Here is a 23,540-nt window from a genome sequence, read left to right as displayed (position 1 = left end):
GAACTACAGGAAAGGCTTCTGAAGTTGTAGATTTTCAGTTTTATGTAATCAGGTGCTAGAAGTATTGTCATAGTTCATGGGAGTATTCAGTGAATGAACCACCTCTTTCAGGGTGTGTACACCGATTTAATCCAAGGCATGCTTAATCTTTGGGCTCTTACATGGTGAAAATATTGCACTTTTACACACAAAACTGAACTTTGTAGAAAAAAATTTAAATGTCACTTTATTGTTGGGTTGAGCAAAATAGATTACATATAACGGGCTTGAAAGACAGCATAACATCTCACTATACATCGTAACATTTGACATTTTAAAAAGTAACTAATGCACAGGTACTACAGTGTTAGTGTAAAAACTAAATGCAGTGTGTTGCTGGGTATCTTAGCAAATCAGCATGAACACCACTGTTCAAATGGCATGGTAACAAACCGAGACCCAGGTGAAGTGCCTCTCAAAAGCACAGCCTTTACAGCAAGGCCCACATGTTAACCTCTAAAGCCGTTGATTGTAGGGAGCTGTTGCTTCACTGTGCCATGTTGATCAGTTCTCGCTGCCTACAGTAAACTTAAAAAAAAAAAAAAGTCTGCATAGTGTTAAGTGATGCAGGTACTTGATGTTTATGTTAGTTCCCCATTCAGAGATGAAGATGCTTCCAGATACAGGCTGAAATAAGTTATGTACAAAGTGGACTTTGACTTTATTCACACTGGTCTATACATATGTACACTTTGCATTCATCTGAAGGCTGACAAGCGTGTTAAAGTGGCGTCTCCAGCTGCCGCACAACACCTCTTCCCTGAACACTCGCTCAAGCAAAGCACACTGAATGACCCGTCCTCAGACAAAAGGTGCTTCTTCCAGCCTGATCCAGTCCGACACAGCACAGGTGTGGGCTTACAGGTACTGTGATGGGAACTGCAACAGAAGGAGGGGAGGAGGTACACAAGTCACCAAATATGACAGCTGAAAAAGAATTAAGCGTCGGGGGCTGTGGTCTCGCGGCTGCTCTGCAGCTGGACAACCACTGTCTCCACGGTGACCGCTGGAGGCTCTGGCTCTTCCTCCTCGCTGTCGCAGCTCTCCATGTCGTCGTCGTCCTCGTAGTCGGAGGACTCCTGGTCATGGGCGTGCTGGGAGAGCGATGCGGTGGCGGACGTGGTGCCGAAGGAATGGCCGCTGGCCGAGGCGAGGGAGCGCAGCAACGGTGTGCTCTCCGATGCCTCGCTATCCTCGTGACCGCTGTCGGCGTCGTCTGACTCGGAGTCCGAGTCGCCCTGAGACGGTACTACCTTCTGTTTGCACACCGGGCACGTCTTCTTGGTCTTGGTCAGCCAGGGATCCACACACTTGCAGTGATAGGCTAGCGGGCCAGAGGTGCTCGTGTTAATAGTGGTGTGGGTTTGAGCTGGAGCTCAAGCACATACCTTCCATGGCTGAGGACTGCTGTGACCATGATGGGTATACGCACCATGGGAACAGGGCAGCACCCGCAGTTTGTCCCCCTCCTCGTACTCGTCCAGGCAGATGGCGCAGACATCATAAACATCCCCTGCAGGAATTGGGGGGGGGGGGGGGCAGAGCTCAGACCCTTTGTCTTTACAATATGTACAGTGGGACTCGCATTCTGTATTTAAAAAGACACTACAACAAAGAATTCCAGGTAAAAAAGAGGTTAAATACTTACCGCTGTGGTAGTATGTCAGTACAGCACATACTCTATCCAGTCTTTATTTAGCCAACACACACTTGTACAGCTGGGTAATTTTTTCTTGTATCACTTCAGGGTAAAGACCTTGATCAAGGGTACTACAGCAGTAGCAGTATTCAAACCCAGGTCCTTCAACTGTAAGATAGTGGCTGTAATCATTACAGCCCCTGCTGGCCACTGTCCATCTCTGATCAATTTCAGGTATATATACACTTTTGTTGCCATTGGTGCAAAAGGTTTCTAAGAGGTTATGCCTGCTTGGAGACGAGGTTTAAGCCCGTACCCACATTTGGCAACGCGAGCTTCAAAAGTAGAGGAATGCGCTGAGCAGCACCCCCCAGAATTCCACATCATTCTCTGAATTCCCAGCACGTCAGTGACATCCAGCATTTACGGGAGCCGTACATGTGCACATTTCTCCGGTCGGCGCTGTGCACAAACGCAGTGCTGTCTGTGACCGTATAAGGAAGAGGTGTAATGAGACTTTGGGCGTCCGCGGCCTTGCGCCTCGTCCCAGCGGCTGTAGGAGGGACTTCTTCTTGGGGCACGAAGAGTGTTTACAGAGGCACCGGTCCAACTCAAACACAGCAACACACCCATGCTTGACCAGGACAGAGAGAGTTAAAGCACTTTGTCCAGTAAACTGCTTCTGCCCAGCTACCTCGAGCACATCTTCTTACACTATTTTTTTTTTTTTGAGAAGGGTAAACTTGTACCAACTGTGAAAGGAGAATGAATAGTTTAATGGTAAAACCTACTCGACACCATGAAACCACATGCAGCAATAAGTTTCAATTCTTCACACATACGTGCAGAAAGTGCAAAAAGAACTTTCTGTGGTATAGTAGTGTGTGGAGTGTCTGTGTCCTGTTATCTTAAGTTTTAAAAGGACACACCTGTGTAGGGTCCTGTAAACACTCTGTGGCGCCAAGATGACGTGAGCAGAAGCAGCGCGACCTGGTGGGCCGCTGCTGTGGCCGACTGGACAGAGCACGCTCACGGAATGGGGCAGCAGGTGGCGTAGCCTTTAGAGCAGCTGCTCCACAATTGATGCAGTACCCAGGTATAAATGGGTGAATTGCTGTAAGCAGATTGGTAGACAAACCTAACACTGAACGTTGTTTTGGAGAAAAGCATCGAATTTGTTCGTAAATGAGTATCTGGAAAGCCAAGGGGTCACTGGTGAAGTGCGTTTCCATAAAATAAGGACAGTTTTGAACCGCAGGTTTATATCTATTTAGCTGACACTTTTCTCCAAAAAGCAGCGTAAAGTATTATGCTACATACACTGTTTTACTGTGTCAGTACCTTGCTCAAGGGTCCACTGACTGCAAGAGCATGGCACTAAGCAGAACACCACGGGCTGTGGCACATATATGTAAATCTTTAGATCAACAACAAAGTTAGGTGGTTGCGCTGGCCTTCCCACAGCTGTCTGGTTACACACACACACACACACACACACACACACACGCTGCCGGCAGCTCTGCATTTCCCCCATCCTCCGACTGGAAATAGATACCCCCTCCGTGTGGATCCTACTCCCATGTCACGCCCACCCGCTTTCCTGCCAATTTCCTAATGAACGGTGCGCACCATGACAGCAGAGGGCAAATGAAGATGACTTACCCATCCTCCTTTGTGTCCCTTGTACAGATTGTACAGCTGAGCATTGTTCAAGTGCAGGATTTAATCACTATTTACAGTCGCCTAGCGGTATACCTTTACACTGGCCTGCTGTGGTCCCCCTCGCAAAATGGGCTGTGCTAACGGTGCAATTACAGGATCTGCTTTGTAATGCAGAGTTGTTTGAACGCCACACGCTAATTAATTAAAATATACCAGAGTACTAGGCAGACACATCACTGCACCTCATTAAACAACGGTAATTACAGGCCTGCTGCCTTGTTTCAGTTGACACTGTGTGCCCAAGATGGATTTACTTGAGAACACTTTAATATTGTTTGCTGCTAAGCTGAGAATTGTATCCAGGGATCTTTACATTTCACCATGTACATGGCTCCAAATTTTACAGCAGCTTCTTTATGGGTTTCATAACCTTCTTTACCTTGGAAACCATGAATGGTTGCTATGAGTCACCTACGCCTTAGTGGGCCTTGAACCTTTAAAGAAACACTGGACCTCAGAGCACCCCAACATCACTTGGTAGGGTTAGCTGTACACAGGTGGAGGCACTTTGCTGCTAAGGTGTTCGTAGCCCAAAGAAAACCCAAGTGCTTTTGAACTCAAGACCCCGGCCACATGATGCGTGCGTGTTCAGCAGCACATGGCCACGCCCTCACAGTGGGAAGGCCAAAGGGTGGCTGAAAGAAACACTCCTGCAGTAACACAGCAAACGAGCACGCAGCTCCTGGGCCGGCAGACGTAACGAAGGACAGCAACCGCCGCCACCACACTAATGCCAACTAGCGCGTCATGAATGTAGGCACTCCAGTGGCAGTCGGACAAGTTGGATCCAGCCCATAATTCTGTGTCGCATGCCCATCCTTGGCACCTTAAAGATGCAACCTTTGGGCAATGTACAAGCAGCTCGGCGAGCACCGCACCTTCTCTGGACAACATCCCAATTCTATATCAAATCTGCCAAGGTACAATCGGGGGGGGGGGGGGGATCAGACACACCCGCAGCAGAGCTGCTACACCAAACAGGTGTTCTGTTGCTGCTGCCAGGTAAGGCCCTTGGGGGGGAGGAAGGACTCTGCCTGGGAGGAACGTGGACCACGACTCAGAGGAGATCAGGTGTTCTTTCACGCTATGGCCCAAACAGTGGCTGCGTGGGCAGCTGACCAGACAGTTGCCCGCCTGCCATGTGTCAAGGCTGACCTTGAAGGGGGGTGGAACAATCAGGAACAACACTTGTGCAGTGTGCAATGGCTGTAAATTGACAAATCACGGTATATTCAGTCAGCAGGTACTCAGCCTTCCCACAGCTCTCCAATATATATATATATTTAACCAAACAGCCAGTTTACTCAACAAGGAGCCACACGGTAATTAGTGAAAATTAAGACAGTTGCATGGCAAAAACAGCCGTTTGTGGAATGAAGGTGATAACGGGGGCTCCACAAAATATCCCCCGGAAGAGAAGGAACCTGATGCATGTACTCTGAGACTAGCCTCACCCCCTCCGCATTACACGAACTGGTACTTACAGTTACAGACGTAACCGTGCAATGCAAACATTCGCTCGTTGGAATGTTTACGGAAAATGTGATTAAGCTCCTCAGCAGAGGTTCACTCCCAGAACAGTTCATCTCAGTTCGGTCTCGACCGTCAGGAAGGTTTAATCTTGTGATCAGCTTGGGGGAGGGAAATCGTGCCGTATTAATCTGATTACCTCATAACAGAGGGCTCCAGAGAGGATAAAGACGTCGCCGCCCGGTGTCTGATCACGTGACATTGAGGGCAGTTGGAGTGTGAACCCCGCGTTAACAATACTCTGACCTACCAGAGTGCACAAGTAAACGCGGGGTTCATAACTGCGGTACACACGGTAACACGAGACACACACTGTTCACAAACAGCCATGAGTCAGGTCTTTAACTTGCGAGCGGAAAGGACCAAGCGACACACAGCCGCGCTGACTTGACTGAGGAACTATTTATGGAATCCCTTTGTTGTGTGGTACCGAGGTGCTGACTGCAAACGGACAGAACCACCTACCGTGGTAGAGACTACACACACACCCCCCTTTAGGGACCACTTGGTTTCTGCCAAACAGACAGAACATACCTGGAACAAACTATGCGTTTGCAGCAAAGTACAGTAAAGGGGAGGGGGGGGGACAACGCTGTATCTCCCAGTGTTGGGATGGTCCACGTCATGGGGGTCCCATCATAACCGGCACAGAGGAGCTGCACAAGGGCTCGGCTGCTGGTACCTTTCTTGTACTTGTGAACGGGGAGCTTCTTGAGCTGGTCCTTGCGCAGGCGACTCCTCCGGGCCCGGTGCCGGTCCTGCACGCACTTGGTGATCTGAAATGCACGGTGTGTTTGGATCAATATTCCGAGTCACCGGGCAGCAGAATGCAAGATGCCCGATAGGGGCGAGGAGCAGCGCTCACCATGAACACGACGATGAGGATGAGGCAGATGCCGACAATGATGAGGAAGGGGATCAGGTAGTACTCCAGAGGCAGGCTGAAGTCTGGTAAGAGCACCACGTGACCCCTGTGGCGCGCCGACACCAAAAGACACAGAGCCCATCAGTGTCATGTGCCGTCAGATGTCATCTGTGCACACACACACACACACACACACACACACACACACACACACACACACACACACAAAACTTCCTGACAGAAAATACAGGACAACACTTGAGATGACTTGATGGCAGACAGTGTTTCTGCTAAAATGAAAATTATTTCTCATAAGGAGAAACCATTTATGTTGGTTTCTCTCCATGCAGTTCATCATTTATCAATCAAGGGTGTTTGGAAGCATCTGGACAGTGAAAGCTGAAGGAACAATATAATTATGAGAATATTAATCAAAAGACGACGATATAACATTTATAACTTTCAGCGAAACGGAAGTAGAGCACTGCTGAACTTATTGAAGACATTTATGAGAACCTGTCACAACTGCCTACAAACATAAGTCATAACCTTAAGCAATAACTCTCAGGGTCTCGTGCACTTTGCAGGACTACAGAGGATTACATTTATTCACTGTGACCTCATGGTGGATTTCAGTCGTGAAAAAATAAAACGTAACCATGAATTTGAGTTTTGATGTCGCAAAACTGACCACGTAAAAAAGGCACTGGTGTCCAAAGTGTATCAGTATGAGTTATAGTAATTGTATGCAAGATTTATACAGTAAGATTCAAAAGTTTAAATGGCAGATCCCTCCTAACATAGTTACATCTGCAGAAATTATTCACTTTAAAACACTGCTTGTGTGCTGCTCATGTGGAGAGAGCTGTACAGACATATGTGAGGGAGTGATTCAGTGTGGACGCACCCTTTGTCATAAGTATACTCCTCCCTCAGGGAGTTGGCCGTCTCTTCGCCCACAAACACGGAGGGGATGTCGATCTGCTTCAGGATGTCCACTGCAAGGAATGCAGAAAGGCACAGAGAAATTAAATGAAGGAATGGCAAGTCAATAATTCATCTTCACAGGGAAAACATCTGAATGTAAATTAACTTTGTTACCTGCAAAAGGCAGAAAATGTTCAATTGTCACGAATATTGCAGCGTGCAGCACCAACAGCACAATACAAAAAATTGCAATTTTACATTTGTTTATACTTATATATCTGAATACAGATGTAAACATACTGGGACACACAGCACACGCATCTCAAACTGCCTAAACCGTTTATTCAGCCATATGATGAGACTATGACTGAGGTACACTACAAAAGTTTGGAGACTGTTCAACACCACACACAGTCAACAAAGTGGTTAAGGACACAAAGAGGTCGAGCAAGGGGGGCTCTGCTACCTTCTGGTATGATACTCCACCTGAACTCCACCGGCTGGAATCAGTACCAACAGAGCAATAACTGCAGTTCCGCAATATCGGTATTATTATGTCTTTGGAAACAGCGCCGTGGAGGAACACGCAGTCAGACACCATCGGTCCTGGGTGCGAGCGGACTTACAGTCATTGGATCCCATGCTGATTAAGTCATCGGAGTCCACGTTGTGAACAATGGCTGCCTTGTACCCGGCTTTCTGGGCATTCAGAACCTGGGCACACAGAACCGCTGTGTTAAGTGCAACCCCCTGCAGTAAACACACCACCAGTCCCCCATTCTCCTTCCTGCACAGCTCCGCTGGACAGCAACACACAACAGAGCTCTGAGAGATGGCATGTGAATGACAGCCTAAACACACCTCCCAGTGTAGCCACAATCTGTCACATGGAGGGATCCTTCAGCACTTAAAAACAAAATAGACATACATATTACACTTCCCATTACGTGGTCTCTGATATTACTCAAAATGCTGAGCGCAGAAACCTTAACATCTTACTCGGGTCTGTCTTCTTTCTGTCCATGTACAGAACAAAGTTACAGACATCCAATACATGGTTGTCAGGCTCAAGCACAGGAAACAGGAACAGGAAAGAGGGAGGAATCAAGGAGGGGGGAGGACTTCCACAGTTAGTAAACTCCTGGGAACAAAATGATGGAGAATTAGAAACAACATATCATATTTCAGCCATTTTCTAATTAATGTTTTCATATCTGTCTCAGTGACACAGCTTTAATAAGTTTGAGCAAACAAAGTGTGTGTGTGTGTGTGTGGGGTATTTACTGCCACTGCATGAATAAATGGTACTGCAGTGGGAAACGTGCCAAGCTGCGCGCACATTTCGTGTAAGGGCCATGAGGCCACACATGGAGGCGGCGTCCACTTCCTGCTAATTGTGTCTAATTGAGGCTCCATTTCTCCAGAACTTGTTAAAAATTAAACGTTTCTGATGAGCTTCAGAGGCCGATCTGAGTCTCTCCGTCAGCAGCTGTAGGTCGTAAACGAAGAAACAGGCTGCCCTTCGACAGCGTGAAAACAGTAACGATGTGTGTGTGTTCAGGGTAGCACACGCTTATCGTACTCGCACACACTCACTGTTAATGGATGCAGAAGCAGAACTCCACATCTGTACAAACGGCACAAGGAGATCTTGAGACTATGGCATGCTGGGAACCGTGTTCTTTTTTCATCACTTTTGTGGTCCTCTAATGTCAGTTACAAAACTGCAAATACAGTTTTCTAAAGGTGCGGAAAAGAGCGCAGGAAAAACAATTCTAAAACGCCGGCCAGCAAGGTGCAAGACCATTCCACACACACACCTTGCAGCACACGGTCGAACATGGTTCTGTTCTTCATGGGGTGCTGTTGCTGGAAGTCCACAGATTCTTGCTTTAGTCTCCAATGTGAAATGAATGCCCTCTGACCTTCAGAGCTGCTGAATCCCTCCCAGAATTCAAGGAGGCTCTCAAAACCCATCTCTTGCAGACATACTTCTTTCCTGATCTCCTTGCCACTCCATAAACTCGCATTACACCATCGCTCTCAGCCAGCAATTCTGTATGCAGGTGTAATGCACAAAAATGGTGGCGCTGGACAAAGTGACTGTACTTCGACAATCACCTGTCCTGTCTTAAAAACTCTTTGCATGCTAGGAAATACACTTTTGTTTACCCTGATGTGGACATCGCTTTGGAGAAAAGCATCTGATAAATTAATAAATGTGAATGTGATGTAGTGCTGTCAAGAGCCAGTACTGACAAGACGGGTCTCTCTTCCTTGCCCGTCCAACATGCTTGGTGCTGCATGACTGGCCATTGTCTCCGAACGATGCGTCTCACACACCATGCGACCAATCATTAGCCATGCAAAGTGCTGTTTGCCACTGTACTGTGAGAACGCACCCTGTGGCCCTGGATAACACTGGCACTGTGACAGTAAACAAATGGCTGGGTAAACATCCATACACGCACACAAGCCGAGTAAGACAACGACCCCCCAGCAATTGTGATGGAATGTGAGTGGGAGTGAACAGCCCTGTCACAAGAAAACAAACAAAACATGCTGTGTACGCCGCCTGGGCCTCAGCACACAAGGCCCAGACACCATGAGCGCTAAAGTGCTTCTTAGCATTGCTATGGCAACCACACATGGGACAGGGATGCACCGTGTGTGTGTGTGTGTGTGTGTGTGTGTGTGGCTGGCTGGCTGTCCGGGAACTCTCTATTTTCAGGGTAGACTATTTCTCAAAGAAAAAAAAAAACCATTTGCCTGCTGTGGTCTGTGCTGAGTGAGCTGGTGGGACTGAGAAAAGTCTGTGCTGCAGATAAGGGCGTTCTGCTCATTCCACAGACAATTGGGCCACAGGGGAGATCTGTGCCAGAGCCAACCACTAAACAATGACACTCCCAACATTGACCTTCGAACCCTTGAAAGATGATCAGAGGAAACATTTCCCTGAATGAAAAGAGCAGCGCTTAGTTACCTAATGTAACTTCTGTAGGAGAAGTGATCGACATCTCAAAGCTTCTCTTTTCGCCTTTTTTCAGCTGAAAGCTTTCAAATGTGTCAGGAAATATTCAAATAACAAACGCAGTGACATTCCCAGCATTTGGCACCTATGAACTGTAATGGTCTTGGGGGACAATGGGGGGGGGGGACGTTCTGTGGGACGTGGGAAGCTCGCCATTGAACCGGCCACCAGTGCCACTGGAACCAGGACCAAAAGCCCTGAGATTGCTGGAGAAGGGATTCCAACAGCTTGCTGGGACAGTCCTGTCACCACCTGCTTTGCGGTCGTGGACTGGAAATTACGGCACACACCAGCCCTTTTGCCCAGGACAGAAAAGTGTTGGGTGCTGAGGTCAGGCTGCTGACAGGACCAACAATCTCCCTCGAACCACAGCCACTGTGTGAGAAGGAAAAGTGCTTACTGTGTTCACACTGCAGTACAACGACCGGATTTTACTATATGAGTTGGGAACCATTAGAGCTGACCAAAACAACATCTGTGGAGCCACTCCTGCCCTGATGACTAATGCAGGAGGGTTATACTTCGACGGGGGGGGGGGGGGGCACACGCTGGGGACACACGGCAGTAGGCACTCCAACACCCCCCCTTCCACATCCCTCTGCTTTTGGATTTCCCTGCAAATGAAGGCCCTGAGAAATAATGGTTAGAGCTGGAGAACAACACACGGCAGCACATTCACACCAGTTTCCTGGTGAAACATCCCGGTTAAAGACACACACCTCAACCTAAATGTGTTTCTGAGTAAAATAATCACAACGGTAGTAAGAACCGTTCGGCTGTCCCTGCGGGGCAGGAATATGGGCCACGGACACAGGATGTGGTGTGGTGTCCATGACTAAATCGGGTGGAGCTGTTACTCTGCAGATGTGTCCTGTAAAAAGTACAGTGAGCATTCTGGGCAACAGAGTGGAGCAGCATGGATCAGAAGCACCCGACTTCTCATCACACACGGGGTGTCAGTGTACACAGAAAATTAAAAACACACAAAGTGCAACATGTGGATGGTGCACACCAGCCCCCCATGTCAGTATGTGAAGCTGAGCTCCCCGTCAATGTCTGTAACACACCTGTTAATCCAGACGAGAACACCGCGTGTCACCTGCAGTGAATAAAGTAGAGTGACTGGGGACTGAGTTTACCTCACTCTCTCCAAGAATTCCCTGAGCTGTTGAGGTCCAACTTCCGCACCCTGCGAGCGATTGAAATCACAGGGAAGGGCGCCAACCACTGAGATGGCCTGTCTGTATGGACGTGTGTGCGTCTTTTTCTGTGCATGCAGTACAGACCACAGCCAACAACACACCACTCCCGGATGACATGCAAGATACCGAACAAACAAGAGCAAAGATAAATGGACAATTAAGTCTTCCTGCCCAGTGATTGCAGTGAAAGCTGTGTCTACAACCGCAGCACGAAATGGAACAAAAAGCCCAAGGTGTACATTTCATGTGTCCCAGTATCTTTTTACTATGTTATGCGATATTACACCATAACAATCTGCATTTCTAAATAAGTTTTTTTTTTTTTTTTTTTTTTAAAGCCATCGACACTGAAAACCAGTCCTGGGCTGGCAGAACATGAATCTGTGCGAAACAACAGTACACACACACAAATCACGTTGACTCATGGGCCCTGCTCTGGCACCAACTTCTGAGCTTTCAGGACAACCCCCGGCACCACCACCCTGGCTCCACCAAACCCGTGTCATATCCTGTTGGCTCTCTGCGTCACTTGGACTCCCGCGGCAGGGGTCGGTGGGGTCATCATCAGCCTTCCTGCCGAGTTGCTAATGGCAAGCCGGCTGTGACGGAAACGGAAGGCTACGCACCGAATCCCAGCACTGTGGCCCTGCTGAAGAATCTTGCTGTATTCTAATTACGAGGAAGGATCCACTGAAACCCTGAAGTTGCACCACACACGCTGCGGAAGACCAGCAAGCGGGACAATTCTCTGAGCAACACCAAACGCTCATTTCCCTATATGCAAGTGTATGGAAATGACTGCTGGGTAAAATGCTGGAAATTATATCATGAGAGACTGGATGGCCACCTTTGAGTACTTTCTCTTTAGTGTCTTTACCATCTTCAGTCCACCCTTTTTACCGTTCTTCCCCATCCCCCAGTTTGGGCAGAGTGCGCTGTGGGGCTGAGGGGCACGCCCTGAGGACAGACACTAGTTAAGGAGCAGAGCTCAGCTCCAACATTTTGTCAGCTCAAAACCTAGGTGGGCCTTGCTATCATACCTTCAAAAAACCGTTCAATTTATACTGCAAAAATATGTAGGTGCTATAAATAAGCTGAACTTACAGAAATAGATGCTTTTCCAAACGAAATCCATAAAAAGAATAACCGGTTTTGGGTTGTCTTTATAATTATTATTAAGGCCATCAACAAATCCAGTGAAAAGGGCAACATTTTGATTTGGGTCATTCTAAATACTATTTGACCAAGACTGCAGGAGTTCAACAAAAAACAAGTCACATCTGCAACTGGGAGCCCAGTGAACACACACTGAAAAAGACAGATGTCGCAAACTCATGAGAGCGGTATATGTATATAAGTCTATATACGTGTAGAATATGTGCAGCTACAAACGTTATCACAAGTACGGCAGTCAGCGTAATGCCATGGGCACCACCGTGGGACCTATGACACACTGTTCCTCCTCTCTTGGGCCACCCGAACTCCTCATCTGTGGGTTCATATTCAGCTCAGCCTGTGTGGAGTTTGCGTCGCTTTCCTCCATGTGCTCTGCTTTCCTCCCAGTCTAAAATTGTGCTGAACTGGACACACTAAATTGCCCGCAGTGTGCGAATGAATGTGCGGTTACCCTGTGCTTCCAGAATAGATTTAGGACCACCATAACCCTGCACTGGACAAGGGCATATTGATAATGGATGGGCTCCTGAACTTCCTGCAAAGGTACAAGAAGTCACTTCAGCCTGCGGTTGGAGGCCCACCTTGACATCAAAGTTGCAGTCTAAGCGCTTGATTAGCACGATAAAGGCGCCTGTGAGGTTGTCCCGTGGCGGTGGCTCGATGGGCTCGCAGGCATTCTCCGGCCGGGCCCCGATCAGGAAGCCCTGGAAAAGAGACGGACAGTCACGTGACCTTCCCAGCATGCACTGCACTCTTCACAGCCACTCACCAACAACAAGGTATCCACACTTCATTTTGCCTAACAAATGCACACAGACGCCACCTAGTTCCATTTCTTACTAAAAAAAAATACTAGCTTGACCAAAAGCAAAGGAAACCAAGGAAAGAAGTGTGGAACGCGGAAACGAAAGATAATTTTTTAAACACACAAAAATGTGATGTCGTCACTAGCTGTAATGGCCACTCGTGGCAGGACTGTAAAGAATCATGTAGGAAGGAGCTCATCCTCTCCGACTGCACACAATCCTCAGCACCTAAATAAGTCATCCTCATACAGACAGTTTAAAGGACAGGGAAGTAATGGTAATCCACCTCTTGAATTTTATCATACACCCTGTCAAAACTGCCACCCACAGACTAGGGAGATGAGAAGTTATAAAAACACATACATTACAAACATTAAATACTACAGGCATACTACATTTAATAAAAATTGGGTTAAAAAAAAAAAAGCAGGGATTGCGTGTGGTCTTCATGACTGCATGTAGAAGCTGAAGAAAGATACTGCATGTAAACAGCCTTCAGTGATCACCCCATAGTGTGTGTGTGTAAAATTATATCACAATACAAACAGTAACATTCAAACAAAAAAGAGAGCATACCTTCAGGATTAAAACATATATAATATTGTTAAAAAAACAAGATATCCAAGACTATAGCACCCTCTACCGTCCAACATGTGCCATAAATAAAGCAGCCAAGCCGCTGAGTGAAAGGGACCACTGACCCAGAACATTAACATCAAACCCTGGAACAGTTACAAATATTCATTAAAAAAAACATGATAAATAGTGGAGAACTGTCTTGCATGAGGAGGGCTCCCTGTGCACACTCCATTTTACTGTGCCGTGGTGTACATCCAGCAGGTGGTGTAGTGGTTAGCGTCACTGTTTCGCAATCAAAGTATTCGAATCCTACCTCCTGCTGCAGTATCCTTGATCAAGGTACTGAGTGTAAAATTAGCCAGCTGTATAAACTGCAGAGAACCACACATTGGGAAAAGCATCAGCTAGGTGAACGACTAAATAAATCCCCCCGCGATAAAGACAACAAGGCGACTGTACTCTGCACTCGGCTGTTGAGGGACTAACATCACACACTGTCCTTTGTCAAACTCACGATGCAATTTCAATCAGACAAAGCTCACTCCAGCTTATGTGACACAAGCAGAGGGTCAAAACGCACTCTTTAACAGGTAGAGTCGTGAATGACTGCACACTCCACGAGTGGCAGGCTGACACATGGGGACAACATCTGTGCAGAACGTCACTGAAAGGGTGTTACAGACCTCTGCAGCTGCTCCGCTCCTGTTACTTGGCCTGATCTGCACAGAGCGATCTGTGTGTGTGTGTGTGTGCGCGGTGGGCAGGAGCAGGCGACCGCTATTCCAGTAACAAGTAATGTAAAGGCAGTCTTAAAAAAATACAAGGTTTAGCAGAACCTTCCAATTACTGAAGAACTTCCCTTTTGAATGTCGCTGGTGTTCGTGTCCACGGACACTGCCAACCCAGGGACACCAAAAAAATATGAAACCGGAAAAATGCTAAAAATCTGTTGCAAGACTATTTAAAACCATGTTGGACAACACTGGAGCAGGAGGAGAAATGGGCAACATCGCTGTTCTTAAATACAGGAGGTCCACAACTTATGACGGGGTTCCATTCCGATGACCTTGTCATAAGTCACAAACCCCCTTACGCTATAAGGATACTGCATAAACAATTAATGTGCACAACTGCTATGTTGTGCAGAAGAGCTTTGTTAGATCTTTTCACAAGTTAAAAAAATACAGAATTGTAAGGAACTACAGTACAGTATTATACTTTCATGCTGCGCTGTTATTTTCAATTTCATTTCTGTATCCATTGTCTTTTTTGTTTGCTAGCCATTTTTAATACAAAGAAACTCCACGGGAATCACAATCAAAAAGGTATGTAAACAAAATGCAGTTGCTGCTGGACAGTCAAACACTGACTGAGAACCAGACAGTAAAAAATACAGAACCTCGTGGTAGAGCAACCAGCCCTTGTCTTACAGCAGATGGAGCCGTTGGTGTTACACATTGCAGCCGTTAGACGCTGTCGGCACTTGGAAACAAAATAATAAGGTTAAAGGGACCCTGCTGCAAATCCGGGTTGTTATAGTTCGCATGTGTCGCAAGTTGAGCTTGACCACCTGACAAAGTGAAGGCCAGTGGAGCGGGTGTGAGATTACACACAAACACACACCTGTAGTGAAACTGAGGTGTGAATCACCAATGAAATGGCTAAGGAGGGGGCTAAACATGCGGAAACAATGGCCCAGAGACAGCCAGCTGATCCCTCCTCACCGCACTTCCTCTTTGCTACGAGGACGTGACCCCACTTTCTGGCACAGCTCAGCGGAAAATCCAGCCTTGCGGCACCGCTCACCCGAGTGCAAAACCGGACGACAAACAGCCTGTGGGTCGAACCTCTGCTCTCTGGCAGCCTCTCAGCCTCTGTGGAAAATCCCATGGAAAAGCCAGAGCACTTCCACCCCACGAGTGCTGCTGCTAGTCACCCGTTTTTTGGAGGGGCTTCCAAGGCTACCATACAGACACACACTCATCCTGTTGTGTAACCAAAACACACCAGTGACGGTATCTGCTTTGAAAACTGACCCGGGGAGAGAGGTGCGGGGGAACCAGGCCATAATGTCAAACGACAATGAGGTCAGCCTTCAATCTGGTCCGCAACCTGCTGGTGGGGGATGGGGTGACCCTGACTGATCTCCACAGGATGGCAAAGGCACAGGGGGCCACCTGGACTAGCCTGCATTCGACAAATCAGCAAAGGTTCCTCCACTGCGCTGTTACCACATCTGGAACACCTGTCAAAGGCAGGAATACAGGTTGCTCTGACATTTTACAACATGTGAGCACAGGGAAGATGGTTTTGGTTGGGAGGCAGCTGTAAGGGTGCCCCATAGACACGTTATAATATAATATATAATAATCCTGCAGGTTAGACTATCAGCTTTCAGAGATCAAGTACTGCTGTGTATGGGCCTGGCTGTCCGTTGTGGTGGTGCGTGAGCTGTAGTGTGTATGCAAAGCACCCCACAGGATCTAACAGTATACATTAAGTATCTTCTGGGAAGCAGAAATGGAAAAAAAAACAACATGCAAGACCAGCGACATGTGACAAGTCAGGAAGAGAAGTGTGTGGTAAGGCAAAGCTGTGGGTGTGCTTTGCAAACAGCCCCTGGCATGAACACACAACTTCCAGAGCCCCTGATGCCACCCCTGCATCCTCTCAGCAAGCATGAGCACCAGACGGCATCACGATTAGAGATTCTGCTTTCCGCTCAAAGGATTGACATTAGAATCCCACCTTCTCCTGCTGTACCCTTGGTTACGGTCCTTCCACTCAGCCATACAAAGTCCCTGAAAATCTGGTGTAAGTCCAGAAGTGTCTGCGATAATGTTTTAGCTTCATTATAAATATATTTAAAATACAGTAGTTTCTGACTTACCCTTGTTAACAAAGGAAAAAAAAAAACATCATCCCAGCATAAAATCCTCGTGTTATTTCACAGCCAAATTCTTGCTCTCCAGCCTCAGCAGTTCCTCACCAGTGACCAGCAACACAGAACCAAACAGGCTGGAAGAGCAACTGCTGATAGCGAACTGACTGCATGCCACAATATATCTGGGTCCTTTGCTTTTGTACTCTGTGCATGTGTGTAACACTAGGGTAATATTTTCTAGCGCATGCAACCTCGTTTTTTTCCAGGGTCAAACAGGAAATGTTCTGTAATCCAGCAGCCTGCAGTCTCCTGTTGTCCATTGTCCTCTGAAGTGACAGCTCTTCATGGCTTACAGGCCACCTGTCTGCGTAAAACATAAGCGCTGCTCTGGGAAACACAGGATAACGGATGGTAAACGCACCCTGATGCGGTTTCCCACAGTTCTGCATGACTTAAAGCCAAATGCTGTACAATGTACTTTACTCTGAGATTAACAGGGCTACGAAAATTTGGCATGAGTCCTTCTTAAGAGCTAAAGCAATGCCTTAATGCTGTAATTCATGCAGCGACAACAAAAGGGACCATGTGGTGGTGCTCTCACCTTCAAACCCTCACTAGGAAGCCTGTATCCAAACCTTGCTGGCAGGTCATCAAATGTTTGGGTTCTGTTGTCAAATGAATACTGAAAAAAAAACAAAGATTAAACAAAATAATTTTAGGAAGTTGTCATACAGCCCAGGTGAACGACTCCACCACATAAAGGCAGGCACATTTGGGGATATAATGAAAATGAAGGAAATATAGGTGTCAGGTCCAAAAGGACAAGCTAATCCAACCCAGCAGACCCTTAAGAGCGGCAGAGGGGGGTCAATGCTTACAGCTGAGATATCGGCCTCCACAGGCAGCAGATTGAGGAAGGCGAAGAGCTGCACGGTGAAGACGGTGTAGATCTGTGTCGCGGACAGCATCAGCATCCCCAGGGAAAGAAGCATGATTCACTCCAGATGGGGCACCTGGGCAGGGAACAAACAGGAGCTGTTAAATCAAAAAAGCCCCAAGAAAAATAGAGGGGAGTCTTTCAGCACCGCAAGTTCTGCTCAGGACTAGAACCCTGGTATCCTGTCCTATTTGCCCCCCAGATCTAAGCCCATAGGTTCATGTCTCTGCACCTTTAAGTGCTTTCTGAACACCCGTTGCTGGGACCTGAATCTCGTGTTTAAGCCCTTGAGCACTGAATCCACAACAACACAAAGATTTGTACTTTGCTCAGCGGGGAGCCCCGCCCCCATCACGGATGGGCTGTTCATCCCAGGCCTCTGCATGACCAGTGCCCCTGATTGGGGCCCATTTCATGCAATGAGCTACAGGGCCACGGCACTTAGAGCACCCATTAGGAATAACCGCTGCTCCAGCGCAGGGTCACAGTGTTCCAGAGCCTATCCTGGATGAGACACTAGTCCATCAGAAGACAATCTCACACACACATCCACACGTGTGCATATTAAGGGCAATTTAGAGTTGTTAATTAACCTAAGAACACTTCTTGCATGCATGCGAGGAAACCACAGCACCTAGCGGATACCCACACAAACACAGAGAGAGTATGCAAACTCTACACAGACCGAGTCAGGAGCCATTAGGCATCAGCGCTACCTGCTGCACTGCTATGCCATCCCACATTGGACACAATGTATTGGCAATATACAGAGCACCTGTACCGTAAACAATTCAAACCACATGTCAAAGGAGTTTGTGTGTGTCCCACAATACACTGCAGTAAGTAGATTTAAGCAAACTCCGAGTCATTATACTGTATCATCTCAGATGGCATCCTGCCAGCACCTTCACTTGACAAAAGCCCTGCTTCCTTCCGCAATTTTGACAGTGTTTTTGTTAAGTGTTATTGAACGCTGTTTCACCAGTACTTGTTCATATTAAGCCAAGAAGTGGTACTCTGCGTCACCAGCACCGATGCACGTCTCTAGCTGTCCCGCTGAGACATAACCCCAACCCCGGGTCGATGGATTCTGTACTGCAGTAACTGGCCGGGTACAGGCTGCAGGCCCATCCTGAAGAGTTTCAGGGGGTGTGAATCTGTTCCTGGGTAAAAACATAGGTGGGAATCAATGAAACGGCTGCTTTTGGCAGGACAGACAGTGTAAACAAAGCCAGCTGTTCGATGGCTCTTTCGATGAACGGTACGAAACCGAAGTCTGCAATCTGCATGGGGCAGATTTGAGGAGCAGAGCAATCCCATCCAGTCCTGTGAGACGAGTCCATAAAGTCCAGCCCAGGGAGATCAGCTAGTAGTAGTGTCGTGTTTAGAGTTGCTGCCTTTAGACCCAAAGGTCGTAGGTTCGATTCCCACCTCCAGCAGCTGTAGTGCCCTTGCAGGAACTCATCCTAAAAATTTCTCCAGTAAAAATAGCCCAGCGGTACAAATGGGTAAATTACTGTAAGTAGATCAGACTCATGAATAGAACGTAAATGCAGACGGACTGCTGGAGACCCACCACTGGCTCGTTCGGGTTCGAACGACGAGGCTCAGGCTGAAACTGAAAGCGCTCCGGAGTGAGCGGCACGTGACGACACGCCGGGGACCGAGGCGAGGGCAGAAGCAGGCAGCGCGAGGACAGGGCTGCGGCGCGCGGTGACAAACGGACACAGAGAGTGAGTAAATAACCACAAGTCTGCGGAACGAGGCGGTGTGTAAAAATGTTAGGAATATTCAATATACGGACGGAGAACTTTTATAAATCGATTGAAAGCCAATCCAATGTGGTTATTAAAGAGAGCCAACAGGCCGAATGACACGGTGACGGTCCTCGGTCTGCACGGTCGCCTGAGGGAGAGCAGCTAACGGCTAATAATGACCAACGGCTAACGGGCTCCGTCACCGCTTTCTGATTCTGGGCAAAGAAGAACCGCACACTGCGGGCTTCCTACCTGCGCTGCGCTCGTGTTTGTTCCTCGGCTCGCCAAAGAAGCGGATGACAGAGACATTACAGTGATTTTGTTACCGCGGACATGTCCGAACGGTCCCCCTGTCTTTTCTCTCCGGCTGAACGTTAGCAGAGAGGCGGCGGTTGCTGCTGCTTCTGCTGCGGTCACGCGGCGACTCCCGCACACACCCACTTCCGGTCTCAGCTTTCCACACTCGCCCTGCCCCTGTAGCGGATTGCGAATTTTGATTGGAGAGATTTACTGTCACTCGGACGTGTGGGTCTCCTGACTGGTTGGCGCCCACGTGACTATTAAAATGGGCGGGGGAAAATACCACAACAATAAGCTTAGGTGCGAGTCTAATGTTGTCGCTGCGAATGAACTAGTAGGAAAAGCAGTTAGAACGCTAAACTTGTCCATCGTAAAAAAACATCCTTCTTGGCTTCCCGTAGCTGAAAGTAAATCTGTTTTATAGCGCTAAGGTGTTCAGATATCGGACTTTTTCCTGAGAATTCCCTTCTTTTGCAAAAATGTGCAGTTGTCATTGAATTGGCAAACTCGTCCAAGCGATGTTTGAACAGCATTACGGCGCGTTATTTTCAGTTAAATTCTACAATGTTTTACCAACAGAATGACAGCAGTTTGGATCTGGCGCCATCGTGTGGCCAAATTGTGAACAGCACCCGCCCATAAAGCAGTGTAAAGTACGCCGCTATTAATAGTTCACCGTCAACCGCTGCGGTCTTTGACACGGCTCCACGACACCGTAAATATACTTTTGAATGAAAAGATCGGACACTGAAACCACAGCAAGAATCCTACATCCAAGATTGTAGAGCCTAACGTTATTTTTGGCTGCATATTTCACCCTCATTGATTCGTTCATGAATTGTACTTCCTTAGATTCTGGAAGATCATTTTGAAAAGTGGACGTTGAAATTAGGAAAAAACAAAAATAACATCCTCAAAATGCGCAAAATTTAAATGCAGGCCGTCCAGATCATTTAGCATCATTTCATCATCCTCACTATCCTTTCATTCAGACTGTGCAGAAATGTCATAGAGCATTGCCTAACCAGCCAGAATAGATTTCAAGTAAAGCATGAAAGTGACGAGAAGATGTAAACAGCGCACTGAATACTGTTATGGAACAGCACGGCACAGCAGTAGAGCGCTTATGTCATCCATACAGTCAACATATAAGGTAAGATACTTTATTGTCATTGTATACAATACAATGAAATTTTCTGTGGCAACCCTCAGAAAACAGCAGCAGAAAGAACACTTAAAACAAACAAACAAATAAGAATTATATTAAAATATACATATAATGTGTATTGCACATATATTACAATAAGGCATGATTGCAGGGTTCTTATTGGATGGAATATGCCGGCCTGAGCTGTTGATTTTTTTTACAAAGCTCATCAAACCCCTTTTTTATAACAACATCGGTAGGTTTCCTAAAAACACACACGGAATAATGCTGCTTTTTCTGAGTGCAATAAAATAAATCACAGCTGCCAAAAATCAAAGTAAAAAATCACTGTGGCGTCGAAGCCCGTTTGCGACCACGAGGGGGCAGCAGAACTGCATTTCTCCCCCTCTTCTGTTGCTGAAGGTGTGTATTTTATAAAAATACATACTTATTGTGTCCAGTAACACAAAACAACTTGAAAATGTCAGGTACACTATTTTTAGACCTATCCCCTGTTAAAGTGATCGGAGCAAAAACATTTAACAAGACTGAACAGAGTGGAACAAACTTCCAACCAATGTTGATAAGCACTACCCAAGGACTCAGTCCTTATGAAATATGACACAGAATATTGATTAATTATTCATATTAATTGATTGAACTTTATTGATGCCGGAGTTGAAATTCGCTTTGCTTGCAGCAGCATACAATGTAGAACATACACACAGACACAAGACATATACAGCATGTAAATATATAGAGACATGTCAGCAAACGTATAAGTAAGTAGAAAAATAAGAAAGTTAGCGGGGGGTTGGGGGGTCGGGGTCTGGAGACTCGTGACGCGCAGCGCAGGGGGTCCCGCTGTTTCCCACAGATGTGTGTCCTGTGACGCTACAGGGCGCTCGGACACAGATGCTTCCTGGATGAGGAAGGCGGTCGTCCCCAGTTCTCACAGTGACCAGTTTGCTCACCAGTGGGATTCTGGGAGTCATGGGGAAGGGGGGGTGCTCGTCACTACCTTCCTCCCATCTTGGACACACGACACGTGCTTTCCTAAACCAGTGACAGGACGGACCGCTGCTACACAGCTGGACAGCAGGTAATGCTGGTGCCTCACGGTTCCTGGGCTGTGGGTTTGGCCATGGGTTCGAATCCAGCTTAGGCTGTCTGGAGTCTGAATGTTCTCCACACGTTTCAGGTAGGTTGGTGACTCTAAACTGCCTTTAGTGTGTATATGTGTGATTGAACTGCGATGGACTGCTTTCCTGTCCTGGGTGAACCCTGTCTCACCCCCTATGCTTCCAGGATAGGCTCTGGACCACGGTGACCCTGCATCAAACGATTCATCAAAACATTATTTTTTTTTTACACTTTTATTTGTTTTTTCTTTGCTGAATAAATATTTGCACACAGAGGTCACAGAACAGCCCCGCACCCCCCCAAAAAAAACTGTTATTTCCCTTCAGAGAATTGCTATGTGTTCCAATCCCAAGCTGAATATTTCTGGCTTTCTGTGCAGCCACAGCTGTTAGGGGCGGAAAAACAAAAAACACAGCGAGCTCCACAATGTCAATATTGCTCGCACTGTCCATATTGTCCATGCTGCCTATACTGTCAACATTGTCCAAACTATATTGTCTGCACTCTCCACAATGTCCATACTGTCTGCACTTTGCACCATTAGGGTCAATGGCATCTCAAGACCAGCTACTGGGCAGGAAGCAAAGGCTTCAGATAATGTCCAAAACAGTGTGAGGTCGGGATCCCGACCAAAGCTGGGGTTGGGATGGACACCGTGAACACAGCGTGGACACAGTGGAGAGGTAATGTGGTGTGGGGTTGAGGTACCTGGGGGTAAAAAAGGTATGTTTGTGTACGATGAACAGTTCTGAGGACATCTGAGGGACCAGTGGATTTCTCAGAGCCAGGGGAGCAAGGTTGGGGGCTGTGGACAGAGGGGCTCCTCTGTGTGGACAGATCCTGGACGACTTGTCACCAAACCCAACTGTCCCGTTGGACAGATGGTATCCCACCTCGGCCAGGACAAGCCACCTCACTGCGAGCGACGGCCCTCGAGGACTCACGACCGGACCCCTCAGGAACTGAGTGGATAGCCGTCCGCGTCCAAAACTGAAAACAAGCACTTCTCCCGAAAGGACACGTGTGGGAAAAGTTTGAGAGTGTAAACAGAAGCTCATTGTTTGGACGCAGATTTAATATATTAGTGCAGAAAGTGGCTCTAAGGTGAAACAGAAGGACAATATTATGGAGAACAACATGTACGTCCTGTCCTCCGCTGGCTGTTTGTCCACAGCAGGAACTGTGTAACACACTCAGCGATGTCCTTACTCCATAAATACTAATGGACACACAGGAAGCACTAAACACTCAACAGAGGTGTGTGTGTGTGTGTGTGTGTGTGTGTGTGTGTGTGGTAGGGGTCATCGCTAACAAGCTCAACTGAAAAAGAGTGGTATTGTTTGTCAGTGAAGACTCCTGTCCTGTCCTGTCCAGGGGACATCACCATGTGGAAAGATACATTTTCCTTTAGTTACACTGTTTTTAAACATTGAAACTCATTTTACCATTGTTTTTACTCGCGTGCGTGTGTGTGTACATTTCAATACATTTGGAGTTCTTGGAGAAAATATCCCGCCGCTATTTATTTTACACACTTTTAGGTGTTTCATAAACGGAAAGTGAAAGTTCTGCACTCATCTGTTATTCAGTGGATACGAGTCGAGTGAAATTTAACTGGGGTTTAAATCGCCCCAACCGAGGGGGCGGGGGGTTTAAAAGGGTATTTGCTGAAATCTGTATGTATAAAATATGTTGTGAGCGACTCTCGTGGGCGGAACGAATTTTGATTTATTGCGACCCCCCCTCAAACTTAAAGAAAAAAGTGAATTAGCGCCTCTGCTGGGACACCCGCGTCTTCACCACTCGGGCCGTTGCGAACCCCTCCTCGGGCTGCTGGCGAGGCGGACCCGTTTGGG

General features: G+C 47.3%; 1 protein-coding gene across 1 annotated transcript; it reads right to left on the bottom strand.

Annotated features, from left to right (window-relative positions):
* Positions 1-201: 201 nt before the first annotated feature.
* LOC108921697 (E3 ubiquitin-protein ligase RNF13-like) lies at positions 202-19,544 on the bottom strand. The gene is made up of 10 exons (XM_018731313.2): positions 19,347-19,544; positions 17,279-17,413; positions 17,002-17,082; positions 12,713-12,835; positions 7,349-7,436; positions 6,703-6,793; positions 5,796-5,901; positions 5,613-5,706; positions 1,472-1,552; positions 202-1,363 (listed from the first exon to the last, which is right to left on the bottom strand). Exons 2-10 carry the CDS (start codon positions 17,390-17,392, stop codon positions 978-980), a joined length of 1,164 nt encoding a protein of 387 aa, XP_018586829.1. The 5' UTR covers positions 17,393-17,413; positions 19,347-19,544; the 3' UTR covers positions 202-977.
* Positions 19,545-23,540: the final 3,996 nt, after the last annotated feature.

This window comes from Scleropages formosus, chromosome 25 (genome assembly GCF_900964775.1).
Source record: "Scleropages formosus chromosome 25, fSclFor1.1, whole genome shotgun sequence".
Classification (NCBI taxonomy): domain Eukaryota; kingdom Metazoa; phylum Chordata; class Actinopteri; order Osteoglossiformes; family Osteoglossidae; genus Scleropages; species Scleropages formosus.
This window is presented reverse-complemented; position numbering and strand designations above follow the sequence as displayed.